At 34.4% G+C, this 22,183-nt stretch overlaps 1 protein-coding gene across 1 annotated transcript in view; it reads right to left on the reverse strand.

Moving 5' to 3' along the window:
* The window catches only part of ARAP2 (ArfGAP with RhoGAP domain, ankyrin repeat and PH domain 2), a 109,656-nt gene that overhangs the window by 18,718 nt on the left and 68,755 nt on the right, over positions 1 to 22,183 (reverse strand). Inside the window, exons 20-27 of the mRNA XM_031504565.2 lie at positions 16,052 to 16,215; positions 14,379 to 14,591; positions 12,691 to 12,796; positions 10,704 to 10,851; positions 9,934 to 10,002; positions 7,679 to 7,753; positions 6,555 to 6,672; positions 1,956 to 2,084 (exon numbers count right to left, since the gene is read on the reverse strand). Coding sequence (XP_031360425.2) covers positions 1,956 to 2,084; positions 6,555 to 6,672; positions 7,679 to 7,753; positions 9,934 to 10,002; positions 10,704 to 10,851; positions 12,691 to 12,796; positions 14,379 to 14,591; positions 16,052 to 16,215 — 1,022 coding nt within the window. The remainder of the gene's footprint in view (positions 1 to 1,955; positions 2,085 to 6,554; positions 6,673 to 7,678; positions 7,754 to 9,933; positions 10,003 to 10,703; positions 10,852 to 12,690; positions 12,797 to 14,378; positions 14,592 to 16,051; positions 16,216 to 22,183) is intronic.

Genomic DNA, 22,183 nt, shown 5'->3' on the forward strand with positions numbered 1-22,183 from the left:
AACAGTCAAAAGACAGTGTGTCTACACTAAGATCGAACTGAATGGAATTGATACAAACAATTACTGTAATAAGCGGGGGAAACAAAGGGATGTAAAATCCAGGAGAGAGGAAGGAGTGCAAATAGCAGCAGATCTCTTCTTTACTACATTTTGTAAATTGACACTAGCCTAATCTTTATGTGTCTCTTAGAGCAGTGATTTACACAATCCTTATGGCCCATTTCCTCTTCTGATCTCAACACATACCTAGTGAGGTGATGGGAGTTCATATATCAAGCTTTTAATGAAGTAGGCCATTTCTCTCCATTCATGATCTGCTATCACACATTTATGGACAGTGAAACCCAACCAATAAAAGTCATGAGCAGCACACTTGTTCAGGTTTGTTCACATTTGTGAAATATGCTTTTACAGGCATAAAGCATGGTGGAAGAAGGCCTCTACTTTCAGAAGAATAAGCACAGTAGCATAAATTTTACTTCTTGAAATCAAGACGAGATCTATAGAATGGAAAGATTAACATTTTCATGTATGAGAAATAGAGGAAAAGATATATATATTTGAATGAGTCATTAGATAAAATAAGATGAAGATTAAACCAGGCATCATGTGTTACCATCACACATTATATGGTGATAGCACAAAGGATTTCAACTGCTTGAAAACAGGATATAATTTTTGAACTTCTAAACTTCCACTTCTCGCAAAGCAGATAATACATATTACACAGGAGACTTAAAGCCAGGTATTATGTGGAAAAAAAATAGACTAAGGAAATGTGTAAACTGTGTATATTCACTATATACTTGATCTGTATTTTAAAAGTCAGCCCCCTTTTAAAGGCCATATACTCTCTGAATTGTTCAGTTGCTTGAGTATGTCATTCAAATGAGTATGTCACCTGGAATGGGGCAACCCTGGATGCCTCTGGACAGGCTGGGGAATGAGATGCTGGAAAGCAGTGCCACAGAAAGGGATCTGGGGGCCCTGGTCAACAGAAAGTTGAATGGAGTCACCAGCCAGATGGGCCAACCCTGTCCTGGGTTGCATCAGGCACAGCATCACTAGCTGGCCAAGGGAGGGGATTGTCCTGCTCTGCTCTGCACTGGGGTAGCCTCACCTCCAGTGCTGGGGGCAATTTTGGGAACCACAATATAAGAAGGCTATAATCCTATTAGAGAGTGTCCAAAGGAGGGCAACAAAGATGGTGAAGGGCCTTCAGGGGAAGCCCTCAAGTATAAGGAGTGGCTGAGGGCACTTGGTCTGCTCAGTCTGGAGAAGACTGAGGGAAGACCTCACTGCAGTCAAAAACTTTGTTGTGAGGGGAAGCAGAGAGGCAGACACTGATAAGAGATCAGGATAACAGAATGATCTGAAGTTATAGAAGGGAAGTTTAGGTTGGGTATCAGGAAAGCTTCCCCCAGAAGGTCATTGAGCACTGGAAAAGGCTCCCCAGGGAAGTGGTCACAGCACCAGTCTGAGAGTTCAAGAAGCATTTGGACAATGCTCTCAGGAACAGGTGTTATTCCTGGGACTGTCCTGTGTAAGGTGAGGAGTTGGACTTTGATTATCCTTCTGGGTTCCTTCTAACTCAGAATATTCCATGAAATTAGCTTTGTAGTTTGGAGGCAACAAATTAGATAAGAGAAATTTCTATTAGTATACCATAGTTATAGAAATATATTCCAATGATATGTCCTAGATAAGAGCAGTTTCAAGCTTCACAGAAGTTCACAAAGTGTGAACTAACTGAAGAATTTCTGTACACTTTTATGTTTCAATGAAACAAACATCCATAATCTCTGTGTTTCCATAGGGAGTCACCACAACACTCTGTAAATCTGTAACTTTTATGAAGTAGCAGTAATTCAGTTGTTCTGGGACACTTTGCTCCACTGAAAACAATTGTCATCCTCATATTTCCATGTAAAGTAACTAAATAAAAAAATACATACCACTGTAGAGATTCGCCATGTCTGCTGTTAGAAATCTCTTTATTATTAGGTATGCAGTGCCAGGCTCTGGTAGTGAACTCCAGTGAAGAACTTGTTCTAGTACATTCTCTGTATAATGCAGAGGACGCTCTGAAAAATGCCAAAGAAACACAACACAAAAATCTAGAATTAAAGTAAAAAGAAAACCCAACAATACTGGAGGCCCTCACATGTTATATTTGCCTGTACACAAGGTCTCATTGACTTTGAACTATAGAAGAAAAATACTGCTTTCAAAATAAGACAATTAGGCACTTCACTGACAATACCTTTGCTGGCAGTGTTTTCACAGGTAATGAATATAAAACTAAACAAGCAGTAGTCAAATGTTCAATGACCCTTTTGTAATGTTAAATTTTTAATGTAAAGACACTAAAGCACTGCTTTCAAATGAAATATAGAAGTTAGGACCTATTACAATGCATGCCTAAATATGATCAAGCAGAACTGAGACCTTCTGCTATACTGTGCTTACTGGCCTATGCTCAGTATGAAAATGAAACATCAGAGCTACCAATTCTCTGCATTCAAAGAACCAAAGAATTTGGAGTGATCACAGTGAAAAAAAATGCCTCCAACTGGTATGCATTATACTGTCTGTTATTGATCAAAACAGACTAAAACATTAGTTAGATCTGGTTTCATTAGATTCTTTTTACTAGAGGGGAAACACTGAAACATCTGGTTTCATTAGATTCTTTTTACTAGAGGGGAAACACTGAAACATCTGGTTTCATTAGATTCTTTTTACTAGAGGGGAAAAGCATGTGGTCTTACTAGATCTTCTCCCTGTTGCAGTGGCTAGGGAATATCCAAACTTGCACCTGTGTATTTCAATCTTGTACAAGAAGTGCAGCAAGATTTAACTACCACTGAAGGCATGACTAGACTGTATGCGTGCACTGGAAAACTTCAGATGCTCAAACACACATTTTTTGATAGGCATCATCCATCCTAGAAGAGAAACTGAGTCCTAGCCCAGAATTGGAAAACTGCAGGGATAAGAAAGCCCAGCCAGTACTCCATGCAAACCCCAGTTCACCTATCAAATGAAGGCAAAAAAGATCTTGCAAATTGTCCCTAAATCTGCATTATCAGATCAGCAGAAATCTGTCACATGAACAGCACAGCCTGATGCAACACTGATGTGAGTGGGGGAAGACACATTCACACCCCTGAAGGCTTTCACCTGCTCAGCACCAAGCTGAGCTTACCTGCTGTAATTCATGAACCCACAAAAACCTTAACAATGGCTTTGTGGGTTCAAATGTCATTTTATCTCCAAAGAGAGATAAAATATATCTGTGTTCCATTTGCATACTAATTTATGTGGGTCAGGTCTTGAGAAGAGCTGGGTACGACTCCTGAAAAGTCACACCTCTGTGACACTCTCATGTTGGGTCACACAGTCTAGCCATGTCCCTTGAGTACTGAAGGGCAAAGTATGCAGCCATAATCTCATTTTTCATTCCTGCTATGGTAGATGAATATGAAATGTCAACAGCTGCTTTGGGACTCTCCAGCACTACAGTCTAGCAGATAGTATTTTCTAGAACACCTGAACATTGGAGCCTCAGAAAGCAGCAGCCACAAATAACCCACTTACACGACAGAAAAAAACACTGCTATTTTGGGATGAAAAAATACCTACACAACCTGTAAGAGATGTGATACCACCCATATAAAGATTTCATTATTCAGACATGACACCAAAGCAGCCTAACAACAGCATCACTCTGAAAATAGCAGCCCAACCCCTATATTAACACCACTTCTTCCAGATCTTTTGTTTTAAATGGTCAAACTTCTGAATTTTTTGGGAAACTTTGGTCTCTGATGTGATAAAGCTTGAACACTTGATGCTTTTGTACAAGAGAGAAAATCCACTTTAAGGAGAAGAACTTTATAAATCAAAGGCAAGAGACTGGCAAATCACCACATTTTCATAGAACACCAGCACTCCCACAGTAAACACCTACTGTTTTATTTAGAGTTACATTTAAGACCATCTGTCATCATGGATTACATGGTACATAAATCATGCTGAAAACCATTAGCTATTTTACTGGTAACACACTTCATTTACAAACTATCCATCAATCACATATTATTAAAAAATTATATACACCATATTTTGTAAAAGCATATGGTATTAAATATTTTGCATTAGGCTTGATAAAATCATTAATTATTGCAGCTTTTCTATATGCAAATAATTTAGCTGATTTTTTAATATTGCGATTCTAGTATCTTGAACAGCAACAGTCAACACATACATTCAATTACCCTTTCTTTCACTTAGGTCATCATATGCTAGTAAATATTCTAAACCAGTCGTTTTCACCTTAAACAACATTAGTAGAAAATTACTTTCTATAAAATATTATTCTAATTTTCTTGCTTTCTCAGGGATTGCTCTCCTGACAGTATATATTAAAAAGTAAAATAAAAACTTTAAAAGTAAAAAAAAATCAGGTTTGAATGTAACAAGCAGAATACCACCATGTACTGGACAGGTAACAGACCACACCAGGAAAAATACAGAAAATTAATTTTTATCTGAAAGACATTATGATTACCGATGTACATTTGAAACAAATATGCAAACTTTTTTTCTGTCATTATGTGTAAATATTTCAACTAATTTGTAAATGCTTCATGGCGTTTGTCAAATGACACTAGTAGAATTAACTTGCAGGAGCAAGGACTCAAGTAGCGTTTTAGCTCTTCAGTGTCACATTTGGACCAAGTATTTTCCACAACTAATTTTGTCTGTGCTCCCGCCCTCTGCAAACCTGTTAGGTTCAGCCATAGGAGTCTACCTGAGTGTCTCTTTACAACAACATTATTTTTATTTTGAAAAAGCTATTCACTTGTTCTGATGCACTGATTCTTCCAGAAAGGGATCCATGAAGAACACAGTTCATCAACACAATTGCTATTGACAGAAGTCAGGTGATGAATTAGGACTTAATTTAGTTTGCTTTTTGGTTGTTTGTTTTGGATGTAAAACACTGGTGTACTATTTCACTCTGTGTTGAAAACTCTTCTTTCAGTAGGATACACTCTAACGTCCTGCCCATATTTATTGTGCTATGTAGGGTCTGTAGTGTCTCACTCCTAATTTTGTTTGTCTTCCATAGTCATTAGTTCAGACAACATTTGAATACCCCACTAAAACATCAGTTGTTGCACCTAAATACCTGAAGAAGCTGTTGTGGGGTCTGTTTATTTACTTTTTTGTTCTTTTGGCCATATCTAGTTTAATTTTTATGTTTCTGTAAGTGTCATATATCAAGTTTAAGAAAATAAAATTCAATTTTTTTTCCCATTATTCAGTCTAAAGAAATATGATTTGTACTGTACTAGTAGGAATTATCAGGACTCTTCTAAAGATAAGAGATGCTAGCATTCTTTTTCAGTTGTAACCCAAATCTATTAATCTGGAAATGAACTCTGCATTACATCTCTATACAGCATCACCAGAAGGCTGTAAGATATAAAGAGGGCCCAGGATAATTTATTTTCAGATGAAAGGGAGAATACACTTCCATCCTAGTTTTTTATACTGCCAGGCTCAGACTGAGTACATAAGTAATATTAGTAAAATGCATCTGAAAATCAAATACACAAAAGTAATAAAAAATATTTGAACAATATTTAGTAATCTTATTTTGTCCACTTTCTTTTTTTTTTTTCTTGACTTGAAAACAGGTATCTTCACTACAGAAATATACAGATTCACAGTCTTCCTCTGTAACATGAAAATATTTAAGAGCAGCAACTTAGTAGGAAATGAAAATAGGTGTTACCTATTTCTGTACCCATATACTCTTCAAAATTTCCCTAAGATTACCTTAGGGAATATTAATCAAAATATCTTTTAATTAACAAAATCCCTATTGCTTTATGTTATTTTAGTTATGTTTAACAATAAAATTCTCCAGCATTTTAAACATGCTCCAGCATGTATAAAGTATACCCAATGTTAAAGCCTCTTTACCATTCATGGTGTGGCCATGTGATATTTGCTTTTGTTAGCAGCAAAGCCATATTTCAAACAAATTTACACACTTTAAAGTGTGTAAAGAATTACACACTTTATGCCTCCTTTTTGTACCTACATATATTAAATATTTGAATAAGCAAAAGAAAAAAGATCCTTTCTCCTAAGTATGATGTGTTTTCTCATTTAATTTTTGGAAAGCTTTATTGCTTATAAAATCAAGTGCTGACATCCTTATGAAAATAGGGTTTTACTCTTAAGACTTACTAGTAAGACCTACTTTTCTATAGCTGATGATTAATGAACTGCAAAGCACTGGAATATAAAGAACACCTTCTCAGCCCTTAATTTATAAGTAGTTTTAAAACAATTCATCACATCTTTTCTGGCAAAGTGAAGAAAGAAATCATGCAGATGCCACAACAATCAAATGTAAAACATTGGCATGAAAGTGATTTTTTGTTTCCATGAAGTCTTTAAACTTTTGATGATATTAAATATTGAAAAACTAAGATAAAAGCTGATTGACATGTATACATTTAAGTGTCACTAACCTAATTCTCCATTTTCAAGTACTTCAAAAGCAGTCCAGATATCATCTTTGCTGGGAATAATTTTTTTGATTCCTAAAACATCATTAGTTAATTCCTCTGCTTCCATCAAAGGTGATACCTGTAATACAAATTGAGTCAGTTTACAATACATTTCAATTACTGATTTCTGATAGAGTTTTTCAAAGTCTTCCTCCCTGCAATTGCCCTAAGGGAAAATAAAAATTACAGTAAATATATGAGCTGGAAACCCATAAAATATCCTTCAGATTCAAGCAGGTTTTCCTTCTTTTGTTCTCTAAGACTGAAGTTATATTTTAAAGATGACTCTTAAATTGGTAGCTTTAAAATTGTTCTCTTTACTCCAGAAAAATATGGGAAAAAAATAGCTTTGATATATTTTCTTGGGTGTGGGAAGATAAATATTAGAGAAGCACCATTTTTTTTTTTATCTTAGCAATGCATATTCCCATTTTTATTCCTATTTTAAAAAGCATTTCTTATGTGCATATGTCCATCTATGTATACCACATACCCCATATATGTACAAACAAAAGTGTTTGAGAGCCATATGCTGAACAGAACAAAAAGGGAAAAAAAAAAGAGAAGTGTAATAAAAAATAACAGAATACTACTACATGGAGATGCAGGTGTTTAAATACACTGCTAAACAGAAAGGTCAAAAATCTCTATTATAGTTAGTAACAAGCTTTGGTTTCTTAACACTTAAAGAAGAGAGCCACAGCAACAAGAAAGGAGGAATGTCATTTTAGTGGTCATAACTAAAAATCAAATAAAACCAACATTCATTGTGTATTTGTTAATGTAGAGTTGGGAAAATTTATACTGTTTTATACTACAGCAAAACTAAAACAGGACATCTCCACTTTAAAATAGTATCATTTTTCTTAGAATTTTTCTCAAAAATGCAAAAATGCATAAAAATCAGTCTTTACATAATTTAGGCAACAGAGTAAATTCTAAAACAAAATATTCAAAAGAACAGTGATAAACATAAATTCATACTTTCATTGTGTTCTTATACAAAAACATATATTAAAATAAATGTGATACACTTCCAAAAAAAGTGCTTTATAAAAATCACTGTATAATTTTTACACACTAACCCTGATTATAATACTGCAGTCTGGCTCCTTTCTTTCCACATAAACTTCAATAAGCAAATCTCCAGCCTGGGAAACCTAAAAAGAAAGAATTTAAAAATTTGATTGTTAAAAATTAACATTTTAAGTAAGGAGAATATAATTATTTATCACAGATTCAGGAGAAAAATCCAACCCCTGAATAACTCCTACATAATCATATCAAACAAAACTAACATTAATTTACAAATATAGATTCAAGAGCAGGAAAATTAAGAGAGACATGGCATAAATGGAAATTTTAAATTTACATTTAAGACTACAAAGACTAAGACATGAGTGTATCTCAGTGTCTTAAACTTCCAGACCCGTAACTCTGATTTGAAGGTTACTCAGGTTCACTTTAGAATCAAAACAGATTAACAGAATTTAAAATAATGAAAAAGGACTGTAACTCCAAAATTACTTAGTTAAAAGTGAGATGAAAAATTACAAATAACAGACTATTTTCAGTCACACAGCCATATGGACATATCAAGAAAATAAAAATTCATTACTACAAATAATTATTTATGATTTTTAATCACAATAAAAACTTGTCATTACCTAATTAAAGAAAGAATTAAAACAAATACTCTTGATATCAACCTCTGTTAAATATAACTCTTCAAATTTGTTGGAGAAAAGGCTAGACTTTGCACACAAGGCTAATGGGGAATAATCAGCTAAAGTAAATTTATGACATGTATAATAATTTCATATACTCAAATATTATTTAAGAATGTCTAACAACAAATAACTCAAATTAGAAAGGAAATAATCCAACATCTTATGATCACAATAAAAAGTATGATTTATGAGAAGGGATGTAACAGTTTTCCATTGTTACTAGGTTTGCTCATCTATGACAATAAAATTACCTTCATGGATGAGAAATTATTTTTCTAAAGTTAAAAGTGTCTCATATTTTGCCTGCTCTAATTCCCTTTTAGTACAGTCATAAGCATCTTCAAAAGATTGCAATTCATCTCCAGTACCAAAAAGTATTTCCTAAAAAATAAGTGACGATCAGAGCATAGGGAGAAAAATTAAGGCAGAAACAGGGACTCACCAGGTGTACCATTCTATTAATAGGCAAATATAAAGAATTAATAATCAAATTAACACTAAGATAACAATTTGTGTCTTCATTTTTGAGAACAGTATTTAATTATTTATATACTACTACAAACAGAGGAAAAGGTTAAGAAAAGTATATAGAAAGACATATATTCATATATATATATATATATATAAACAGTTGAACTTTGGGATACATTTTGACCAATTTACAGAAGCTAAGATTACATTTCTATAGAAAAATAAGTGGCAGTGCTGAATTTTAAAGAACATTAACATTTTGAAAAACAGCAACTTTTAAGTTAGTTTCATCTTTGAGAATAGAAAACTAATGGAAGCATTTGTGAGGAAAAGCATTACAAAGCTACTTTGAAGAAAGCTGCTTAATTATAGTGGCACAGACTCAAAAAGGCTCATTTAGTTATAAAATTTGCTTTTCAGATGATATTACAGAAAAAGGTTGGAAATAAGAATGAAGCTGACACATGATTTCCACTGGGCTCACATAAACAACCGTATGGAGAGAAAATGTGATGTAAATTACTGCAACATCTGGCATAAGTATATGGTGGACAGAAAATGAAAAACAACTAATGAAGTGCCACCTGGAACAGAACTTCAGTGACATTTCAGACATGTGAACTTTGAGTAATTCAGCAGAAATTCAGTTGAGTTGTTCTCTGAACATTCTGCATCACCAGAGATAGTAATACTGGGGCAACCTATATGTTCCAAAGTATTAAGTATCTACATCACTGATGTTCCCACATATATGCACACATTTTGATGCCATGATGCCCAACTATCAGTTGTTAAATGTAAAGAATTCTTACAATTCTTAATCGTATCTGCTTGAGGCCTAAGTTGCAATTACCCATGACATTTACACAATTACAGTGCTGCTGTTACATCATCAATTGCACCACATCATTAGTTTTAACCCTAACTGGAAGCCTGTAGCAAACTGCTGCAGAGAACTGATGAGGAGAGTAAGAAGGTGAGCTGAGCCACTTTATCTCACACCTGGTTCAAGCATGACTTAGCAACTGTGCAGTGCCTGGGGTGATGCTGCCTCAGCGATGAACAGAAGAACACCCACACCTAAGTACAGAGATGTCAAGGCCTCACTCCCTTTTATCCATGCCTAACTGGACACTTACCTGAGTGTCTTTCCACTTGGTAATAAAACTGTTCTCTATGTCCATTTGTTTGACTTGGTCTTCATTTATCTGTATAAATAAATAATTTTGGAGTGATTAATAATAGTTATGGTAACAATTGCCAATACCACCAATCATCTTCTTATAGAAATGGGAATGCAAAATATTCTATCAATCAGAAACAGCTCTTCATTGATGGGACTCATAAACTTAATGGAATACTGAACATTGAAACAGAAGGGAATCAATGAAAAACTGCAAAACAATGTTATAGTGGCACAGTCAACTCCAAATCAAAATGGCCAATACAAAGTGCTGTTAGTAGTAGCTTTTCTGTCCAATTGGATTTAACATTATTACTGGGTCTAAGGAACCAAACAAATTGTAATCACAGCTCGGAGACTAAGAACACAAAATCCTTCCATGCTTCAGTTCTGATCAGACCTATAAAATTTGATTAGAAGCATTATTTTAATAATCATAATCATAAAATTTTCTTAAATTTAGTAAGCTTTTGACAGCAAGGAGAATGAGCATCATTTTGGAAAACAGTAGCTCATAGCATCCCATAAACAGTCTTTCCTACACAGGTTAAACTAACTGGGAAATAAAATCTAAAGCAGGCCAAAGAAAAACATCCACTGAATTAGAGTTCAAAAATCCTGTAAAGCCTCAGCTCTTGAACTAGTAGGAAGACCATTTTAAAGCAGACTTTTGTAATTTTGAATCTCTAACATCTGAGCAGGTAAGATATATATGAATATACCTACATGAAAAAGTTGCACATAATTTTTAATTAGATCTTCAATTACATTGACTTCTTCACTAGTTTGGCCTTTAGTTTGAAATAAGCAAGAGGAAAACACCACAGCTAAATTCTGAGGGTTCATTTGGTTAATTTCAGAACACTTCTGTACCCTGTTGAAGGAAAAAATAAACGTATTTAGACAGTTTCATTGTTCCTTTGATTGTCTGAGGCTACTTTACAGAATATGGAGAGCACTGAAGAAAAGGTAATCACATGAAATGCAATGAAAACATGTACTATTACTTATTTATTCAATGTGTGTTTATACTCTATTTCTCATTACAAAAATTAAAACTTTCTAACTGCATTTCAAGTGATATCAAAGCTACTTAGAATAGAAAACAACAAAACCAGAATAGAATACCTGAGTTAGAAGGGACCTATAACAATCACCTAGTCCAACTGCTGGATCGCTTAAGGGCTGACCAAAAGCTGAAGCATCTTGCTGTGGACACTGTCCATCTGCAGTGACAGGTTTGGATCATCCATCATCACTCTTAAAAGCCTGTTACAATATTTGACCACCCTTTTAGTAAGAAATGCTTCCTAATTTCACGTTGGTATTTCTCTGGATGCAGTTTTGAACTATTTCCATGCACCCTACCACTGGATACCAGGGAGAAGAGATCAGCACCTCCCTCTCCCCTTCCACTCCTCAGGAAGCTGCACAGAGCAATGAGGCCACCCCTCAGCCTCCTTTTGTCTGGAGTAGAAAAGCCCAGAGTCCTCAGCCACTCCCCACAGGCAATTTCTTCCAGCCCTTTCACAGGCATTGTTGTCTTCCTCTGGATGCATTCAAACACCTTTAACTGCAGACGCCAGAACTGCACACAGCGCTCCAGTTTCACTATATTATGTACTGCAAGTACATCCTACAAACTTGAGATCAAAGATCAAACAAACTGTGGAAAAAAATTAGGTCCTTCTTACTTCCTATCCCTATGGTAAAGCTTTCATATCAGTTCTGCTGTTTACATAACATGCCCTCTTTTAAAGGCAAATACTTTAAACTACCATAGAATTTTGGCTATTAAATGCATAAATTCATACTACTTTCAGAACAGATGCAACATCATATTAATATCTCTAACTAAACAGCTTAGAAACTTCTTAAACCCAATATGTAGTACAATCTTTATCCAAATAAGGACACCAATCAATTTCATAATCACATAAATATTTTTAAATTACATTGGCTATGTACCTATCTAATAATTGTAATATGTACCTGTCATAACTTCTGAACACAACATCCTGTAAAGAGAACTTTCTACACATTCTATACTCCCTGCAATTCACCAAAAATACAATTTGACTTGTTCAATAGATGATATAACATAGACCAGTATTATTTAACTCTGACACCTCAGAATCATCCTGTCACTTATTTTTTACACATTTTCTGCCCCTTATTTGATCTAGAAATAAGTCATGACCTTTGGTGCTTAAACAAGTTTGTATTTTGGATATTCTCTACCACCTACCTCAGTTGTAAAATGAAGCACTGATGAGAAACAGAAAGGGTATGTAATTCTCAAAGTTATTATGTGCAAAACAGATTGTGGAGAAGGACATTTTCACTGAAAAAAATATTTTAATTTCAAGAACCATTTGCAATAATCCTCTGGAAGACTAGCAGACTGGAGTAAAATAAAATTTCATAAAGAAGCTACATCAAAAATTACCCTATTTGGACACATACACTGGCAGCCCTCTCTCTCTGCAAGGCTGTTCCAATCCATTGATTTTTATAGATAATCTACTGCTAAAATACAACCAAAGAAAAAACACATTATCAATTAAAGGAATTCAAAAGTAATTAATTGCTGTAACTAGATAAGTTTTTGTGATTACTAGCTAATGAAACAAGCTACATTTCATATATTGTAGAGTTGTACTGAGAATGCATAATAAGAATTTCTCTGCTACAATGCACTATTTGCAATGACCTGTAAAGATGTTCAATTAAAGCAGCCAAAGTTGCTCTATTGACTGGTGGAAGACTCCGAATAAAAGCTCTGTACTTCCTCACACGCTCCTTTTCATTCTGTGTATCTGCCAGAAAATAATAATCGTTAAGCATTAATAACAATGCACACTAAAAACCAACAGCAGTTCTCATTAACTGTATCAGCATCATCTAGTCTTTTAAAATTACTATTTACCAAATCAACCTCTTTTTCAAAAAGTCAATGCTGACAATGTACTATTAAAAAAATCTACTATTGTACACCAGTTCAGAGAAACACCAATAAAGAGAGACAGTTCTATATTCAAGCACCATTTGCCACTGTTTAAGACTAAGGCCCAGAACAGCAATTGCATTTTCTCTCAAAGTATATTTAATTTGTAGTTTGTGCATGTACATGTATGAGTGCAACAGTGTATGCACATATGCCTATGTACTTCTAAGAGTTACCAGTAATGAGAAAGGAAAAGATATTTTTATATTTTAAATATGTGCTGGACAAGTGTGTGAAGGCACAAAGTAGTTTAAGGATCTAAGAATACGTAAGACTGATTAGAAAAGAGCGAGGGGAAAGGGCTGATAAATAAGCCACATATAGCTGAACAATGGCATGGCCAATGGCAGGAATTCCAGTTTTGGGAATGACAGTATCTGAAACACAGCCACAGCTCTCTACCTTAAGTCTGCTGCCCCATGCTGCCCCCTTATGCTCAGGGCATAAACAAAGTTAATGCAGATTGTATTTAGCTAGTTTTCTTTTCCCCCTCAGTCCCTTGCTTCTCTCAAGTTTCTCAAAAGAAAACACAGAAATCTTCTGGATGATTGATGGTGCTCTCCACTAACTACTGACTACGTTTTGGTGTCTTTGGTAAGGAAGAAAAAGTAAGTAACAAAACAACAGTTTAAAGGCCTTCTACTCCATTTCCTTAAATGTTTTAGTATTTCTAGAAGTTCCTTCTGTATCACTTAACAGGACAGGATTTTCTGTTGTAAAGCTGAAGAAGAATTTTAGCCATGTATACATATCAGGAAGGGGAATCATTGTAACACCAGTAAAAAGACCTGACAAATCTAAACTGCCTCAGAACTTATGTTTTCTGATGCAATTAATCATGTGGTAAGTGAATAAACGCTTAATATTTTTTTCCTGTAGTCTCTGAAATTGAGTTTAAAGGTTGAAAATATGTAATATTTTAATTTCCTGAAACTCTAGTGGCTCATATTAAAGCAACATCCATATAGTTGAACCTAAGTAAAATCAAATAGGAATATGCTTTTAATATTTCTTAATAAAGACAAAATGTGCCACACAGAAATATGCATATGTAACTCCTGTTCATTAAGATAGAAATTCATGCTCTGTCAGCATTTCCCATGCATCTCTTACTGCCGTGCCTGCAATTTTATAGCTCAGTTTGGCAAGGAAACCGCTTGTTTCTTGTAGTTTGCAAATATTTCAATATAGAGACTAACATTTTAAAAGAACATTATAAAAATCATCTCTGATTAACATGCGTCTATTGCAGCCGTGCCCCAAATATTTTTTCCTCACAACATTGTTTTGCCAGTTATGAAATAACATAGGTCAACACAGGGTAAGTAAATTAACAGCTCCCTCAAATTTGATACTGGAAATACATATAACATTTATTGTATTGAATACCTTACCTAATGCAGAGATCCAGAATGGATAAAGTTCTTTAGTGAGAAGGGCATCATCTATTTGAGAAAGAAAACTTTTCAGTACATCCGTCACATCTTCAAGTTGATGTTTTCCTGCTCTTAGTTTAACATTTCTTGCATCTTTTTTGAAGCTTTCCAGCAGTTCGGCCACATTGGAAGAATCCCCATTCTTAAGATAGATTTGCTTGCTACCTAAACCTAAGGCACAAAAATACAGAAGAGAAAAATAAATTAATGTAAAATTAAGTATTCTTTCAAAAAATTCAGACATCACTATATGAAAATTATATGTGGCTGCCAAACAATTATATGTGGTTGCATTTCCTAACAGGATCTTTCTAATCTTTTACATATGCTCCCTTTATTAGAGAAAACACTGCCAAGTCTTCTTATACCCAAGTAGACCTCTTTGCAAAAATACTCATCATAATAGTAAGCAAGCCTGGGATCACTATTGCAAGAGTAATCTACAGGCACTTCAAATCCCCAAATCTCTTCAGGGCTTCCTAAAACAGTACTTTCAAAAGGCACAGTAAAGAGAAGAAGTTTTGATTATAGATATTATATTGCACATAAAACACAGCTGCTTTCATGAGAAAACTCCTTTTATTTTATTACTCTATGGATGAACTCAGTTTAAGACTGAGAGTATTATTGCATTCATCCAACCTGAAATATTTTATTCTTAAAAGCCTCAGGTTAGTAGAAAATACCCTTTTTTCTGATTTTTCTCATTTCTGGAAGACATCAGTCAGCTACTATTCTTATATGTAAAAAAAAATCACTAAAGTCAAATTAAAAAGAAAATGTATAGTTTAAAACAAAGTCATGACTACCTTCAATCACTACATGTTACTGTAGTCAAAACTTTTGTTTTTTAAAACTTTAGTTCTATTGCTAATAATTAAAAATAATTTAACAAAAGCTTTATTTCTTACTTTTAGGCTCTAGGTGTAACCCTAATACTACTATTTACAATAGTGCTGTGTTACCCTATCCAAAGGTTATTTAGTTGAACTTCCATGACTCAAATAGAAATTAGGGATCTCATACTGAAAGAGGTTATAGACACATTATCCCAAAGACAGACATGTACAGGGTTGAAATGCATGTAGCAATCTCACAAGAAAACTCATGAATTTGCACTAGTAAAAGTACACAAACATCATCTGCATGTAACCTAATGCCACAGAAAGTTATGCTCGTAAAATTTACTTAAATAAATGGCAACCAACTATACATCCTTAGGTTATTTCACTGCAAAAACAGCAGCCTAAGACTGAACTCAACTCCACAGTTAATGCCAGCTTCCAAGATGTGTTCAGACCACAGCTTTTCCAGATTTGCAGACTTTGTTTTCTGGGCTGAGTTGTCTGCACTGGGGCAGTGGACCCCAAGGCTGAGTTTTGTAAGGCAAACAACACAAAATTTAAAATAGAAAAGTGTCTATAAAGGGCATTTACCATGATGTATTTCCCCAAAATGGCCATTCTCACATGTGGTAGTGTATTGCACCATCTCATTAAAGAACAGCAAGGCTAATGAGGGGCATAGTTATACTTTAAGTAATATATAAACTCATTCAATAGGACTTGGTACTAGGGGCGCTTAGGCATTACACAAATGATCTTAGCTTGAATAAAATCCACTCTACTTACCATACTGTGTAACAAACGCTATGCAGCTGTTCACTATAATAGGGACATCATTTTTGCTGAGCTGCTGATCTTGTAGTGCATTACCATCTGTACCTGCTGCTTTTTCAATTGCAGTATACCAGACCATGAAATCCAGCTTTGTATGGCCATGGATGTATAGCGTTCTGAAAATTATAAAAATATTTTGAGTTCAGGAAAGAAATTAAAAACTAATGTTATTGTACCATGGCAACAAAGCAGATGTTCAGAAAAGAAAAAAAATATATATATATACTTGGAGTAAGACATCATGGCACCTTTCACCACATAAAGCTGTGACAGTAGTCTATTGTTACAGCATCTTTTTTTTCCAAATTCATCTGTATTACCAGTGCCATAAAAAATGAAAGAAGATCCACAAACACTGTCACAAGCCTTTGAAAGAACCTGCCAGTATTTTAATAACTGTTCTTCAGTTTTGCTCCTACATTATGCATTCATATGTCCAAGCCATGGCTAAGAAGGAAACAAATTTAGAGACAACTTTCAACACTGTAAAAAGCTTTCCTTCTTTTGTATTCACACCTCAAAACACCCCAGACACCCACCAACCTCTGTCTATAGAGTAGCTGAGACATACTTCTCTCCTTACACAAATATCAAAATGATCACCCACTACCACAAAGCTAAGGAACATATATGAAAAAGCTATGAGCTGAAGCAGAATTAGTTAATGCAGCACTTTGCCTGTGTCTCAAAGCCCAGCCTTGTTCCGACTCTTTAAGCATGCTAGAGTAATCTCCTGTGTGGCACCCTGACAAGCTGGCTTCTAAGAGAAAATATCAAAATTGAAAAGTTTAAGGGGGTATGTCCAACCATATGCATGTGTGTAATAAACAGCTGTTTAAAGTGTTAAAATAGTAAGCAAACTTTTGTACATGTGTTGTCTTATCTTTCACTAAAGACATGTAAGGGATCAATTTTCTCTAATGACCATTTTTTTGCTAATTAGGATAAGTCAAAATGCTCTACTGAACTTCTACAAAAACAGTTTCATGTAAAGAGAAAATATATTTACTTTGATCATCATTTTATATGATGAGGGAATACTTAATTTCATTTCTTTTTGTTAATATCTTTCAATTTTGCTTTTATAAATGTTTCCATTCCAGCACTCTTATCTTGGTAGGAAGTGGGGATGCAATCAGTGTATTACATATACACAGCCAGGATCTAAACTTTTCTCAGGATCCACCATACAGACTGAGCCATAAAGCAGCAGAGTAGATGAAACTAAAATATTTCATCCCACTGGACCACATTTTTAGGAAGTCTTTATGTTAATGACCACATATGCTTGTATAGTAGAAATACAGTCTCTCTCTTCCACTAAGAAAAAAAAAATAATTTTCAAAAACTTCTATTTTTGCAGCAAAAGGAGTGTGCCTAATTCAGTGCTGTCGAAAGCTTCCTTAAGACTCGTCAAAACAGGTAGTTCTCAACCAATGCCTTCCAAAGAATACATCACCACATTTTCTGGTATTGCAACTGCCATACATATATAAGGAAAGTAAAAGGTTTTAAGTGAGTAGAAAAAAGTTTGACAGTGCAAGATACTTTAATCATTTCCTACTATTATTCACAGACCAGAAGAGGTTAGGACAATGATTTATAAAGATTTATGGTGCTTTCCAACACAAGAAATGTACATACATATGAAAATTACTGGAGGTTTGTTTCCCCGCAGAACAAAAGGATAAGTGGAAGTCTCAACAGATTATTTTTTATCCAAAAAATTATGATATATACAGAAAGCACATAGTGTAAAGTGAAAATATTATTACTTCTAAACAAGAAAAGGGCAACTCTGCTGCATATCAATGAATTGATACCAGAGGAGGAGAGAAAAAAAATACTGTACTAAACTTCAAAGGTCATATGAACTTATCAACATTTTTCATAGAGATACGAAAGTCTAATCATGTGCCTGCCAATCAATTGTTGTGATATATGAAATACCTAAGCTATGTGGAAAAGATCACCTTGTATTTTATGGATCTTTCCATCTTCCCTTCAATGTATCACATTAGAAAAAATATTTCAGAAATACAGAGTGATGTTCTCATTGTTTTCTAAAATTTAAGAAGCTGTTGAGCTCAATTCAGTTACAGGGGAAGAGGCTACTTAATAATTAGCAAAGAAATGTGGTATTTGTTGAAGTTGTAGTCCCATGGGACCAACACAGGCATGAAAGAGAACTTGCTGGTAAGAAATATAAATATGAAAATCATACCACTATCACAGAACCTGGATTGTTCATAGAAGGCAACTAATTATTTTTGAAAAAATTATACTTGCCCAGTCAAAAATTTTCAGAGTGGCATCATCAAAAAGTAAGATAAAACAGAGACACATTTGCACCACAAGAGCAAAGAAGGGAGAAAAAAAAAAATAAACTAGTGCCAGACACATTTGAGAACTCAGTCAATTTCCCATGGAAGTGGCTTAAAAAGCTCATCTCAAACCTCAATCATTTTTGGCTGACAGAGAACACACCTGGAATAAATTTAAAACAGAAAAACATAAAACAATTTAAAAATAAGATGTTTAAAGCAGTCCTTCTCAGTTTAGTCCTTCCAGACAAATGTAACAATTTTTTCCCCCCTAATTGGAAAGAATTTTTTATCTCCTTGAACCTGGAAGTAATGAAAAGAAAAGGGGAAATAATTCCCAGCAGAAGAGCAGAACTTTCCTCAAGCACAGTAGAAATCTTCTACAGAACTTCATGAAACAATGGAGATAACTTTGCAGATTTAACCTCTGTGTGTTCATCTCTTTCATAGAGTTTTCAGACAGAATTAGTAAAAAATGCATGCATTTCTCACTGAACTAATTGTCATTATCAAAATATAAAGTAATATTAAATCCAAGGCTTAAGACTAAGTATAAACACAGGCTAAAATATAGTGATGTCCCATGCAGCACAAAACTGAGGAATTTAAAGAACTTATAGAAACAATCAGGATTGAAAGAATTTGTACTGTAATGTTTATGAAGATCTACCATGCAGATTACCAACTATTTTCCACTCAAGCAAAATGCATTCCTTCAATACAAATGCACTGCCTTCTATAGTATGTTTACAAATGTGCTATTTTTTCAATTCTAAAAATTGCTAAAGTTCTCACATTTCATAACAAATAGTTAGCAATAATGACATGGTGAAAAATGAAGAATTTTTACTATGCCATGTGAAGCACATACATAGCCAAAAAATTAATAATTTAAGTACTCAAACAAACAAGGCAGTCTGCCAATGTAGATTTCTGCCTTAGTGAATTGAGAGAATTGAATTGGCACAAGTGACTGCAGCAGATCTATGAGTCTCAACACTGAGGAAGCTACAATTACCTACACAGCTTTATTGTTGACTATCAGCATGTCCTTCTGCCCCAGCAGTCAGACAGGCAACAAATGTGACCACACTTCATCCACAAGAGTGCAAAGGCTTCTCTTTAACCCATCCTGAAAAGTCCTCTAGCTTTAGCTATATCTATAAGCTTTGCTGCACAGCTGTGCAATGGGAAGCAGTGCTAATCGGTGATTTTGGGTAACAGGGGCAGAGAGAGTGAGGAACAGACATTGGCACAACTCAGTGCCTTCTGGCAATTACCACATGACTCTAATAATTTACCTGTCTGAAAACAGAGGTACTAAGAATGTAAATATCAATATGAAATTATTTTAGAAAATCAAATTGCAACTGAAGTATGGATCTTCCATTAAAAATTACTGTTAAATGTAACCAAGCAGTATTTCTTCAAGGGACTCTTCAAAAGGTCTTACATCCAGCACACTATATTGGAAGTACAAGTCCTTTCACCTGACTCTTAAGTTTATATTAATTCTGGATTTTAGAATTTTGTGCCCATAACTGCATTTTATGAGAAAACTTACTGCTATCATCAAAGGGTTAAGAAGAAAGCACTGAATGAGCCATCAGCCTAAAGAAATTGTGCCAGTATGTAGGGAAGGTTTATTATCCATAATAAGAAAAAGCTAACAACATCAGAAGCATAACAGGGGGAAAAAGCACCATCTGGATTACATTAAGGTCTGAAAACATTCACTGACACCTAGAGAGAGCTTAAATTATTTCAGAAGAATATAAGAAATGTTTGAAACTGAACTATCTGCATAACTGTTTCTTTAAAGTGCAGCATTAGAGATTTTGCATTAAATTCTACATATATAGAAGATATATTCCAAATATATAGAACATATATTTAAAAACTACTGTATACAGATGTTTTCAGACAACTTTCTTCTTTTCATTGTGCAGATCCCTCTGTTGGCCTCTGCTGAACTACATGGGAATAGTTGTTTCACCAATATGCTATGCAACTTCTGTTTGGATAGCAACAGGAGGTCAAGTATCACCAGTCACTTCAAGCATTTTAAAAATGCAGAGATCAAGAGAAAAAATCTAAACTGAATATGGATCAAATCAGATGACAACTCTGAGTGACAAAGGGAAGCCTCAAACACAGAAAACCTTAAAATGGTTTGCCACTTCTAGCAAGAAGTCAAGAAGCATTTTAACTACGAAACTAGAATATTTCACAATGAAAGTGAAAAGCAAGGAGAGGCAAATGGCCATCTGATTAGAGTGTAAAACTATATAGCACAGTGTTGTAAGAAGTCAAGATTTCCAGCGGAGTTAGATACAGTTCTAGCAGTGCAGATAATATGCTCCATAGAGACCAGAATGCAATAAAATTCCAGTAGGTGTTTAAAAAGAGCATGTTCTGTAATTTACTTTAGTGAAGATACACAAATACAGGCATTAACATGCATGAGATTTGAAAAAAAAATAATGCAGAATTAAAAGTCATCTAGCATTATCATGAAAATTTACACTGAGCTTCAAAACATTGAGTACATTGAGTTTCAAAAAAGACAACGATCTTTAAAAAAGATGAAGTCTTGTGGTTTCAGAGATCTTTTATTGTGGTTCAGCCTCTGATGATATGCTATTACCTGGTATGACTGCCACCTCTTATTTCTGAGCTGGTAGACATCATCAGCTGAACATGTCATATAGAGAATAAATGAACAGCAGGGTGCCAAGCAGAAAGCAGCGTAAATGAAGGGGTGGTAAAAAAAGAAAAGGTAGGAGTGGATTGTACTAATATTTAAGACATTTTGGGAAAATCTCACATGCCTTTTTTGGTAGTATTGTCTCTGAATTCTTGTATTTTATACAAGCTCTAAAGTACTACGTACATTATATCCCAAAATTAAGTGTAAATTCTTCTTCTGAGTAGATATGTATCAGATTAAGGTTAAATTTTTGTATCCCAAATTTATTATGTTTTTAAGAATTAAGAATTCATAGATTTATTACATTGTAATAATTTTGGCAGTAAGACTTTAAGTTTTTATAGTTTCTGACAATGTTTATTTGCATATGCAATCATTCATAAGTGAGAAGTCTATTTGTAACAACTGCAGTCATTCTTTTACCTACAGTAATTAAAAGAAAAGGTGTGAAACAGAAATATTTGACACACATAAATGTGCGACTTTTCCTAATTAAGCAGCCCAAAGACTGAGACGTGAAGCAAAAGCCATAAGTATTTGTAAGAAATGGAAAGTCAGCAGAAAAATACCTCAAGGAATTTTCATTAAATTTTCTAATAAAGTTTAACGAGACACGTTAAGATATTCCTCACATTTACTTTTTATGCAAAGGAGGGTGGCTTTTTTGGTTTGGTTTATGGTTGTTGGGTTGTTTTTTTTCTCCTGAACTCCTAATTCTGGAAAAATCTTACTTGTTTTATTTAATTCTTTCAATATTACTCTCTATTTATTTTATAATTTAGCATGGATTTAAGTGACTAACAAATTAACAAGTCATCAGCTACAGAGAGTCTCTTTCAAGGGCTCAATTTGCGCCAGAGTTGACATTAGACAAGCACTGATACAAAATAACAGACAGAATAGGAAAACCTAGAAACTTTGACATTTCATTTAGTTGATGCTGATGACATCTCAAGGATATTAATTTATCTAGAGCTTGGAGGAGCACAAAGAGGATTAGTGGCTTTATTTCCATTTACAGTAATTGAGTCTAAAGACAAAGGTGATTTT

The sequence above is a fragment of the Lonchura striata genome, chromosome 4 (assembly GCF_046129695.1).
Source record: "Lonchura striata isolate bLonStr1 chromosome 4, bLonStr1.mat, whole genome shotgun sequence".
In the NCBI taxonomy this organism is placed as follows: Eukaryota; Metazoa; Chordata; class Aves; order Passeriformes; family Estrildidae; genus Lonchura; species Lonchura striata.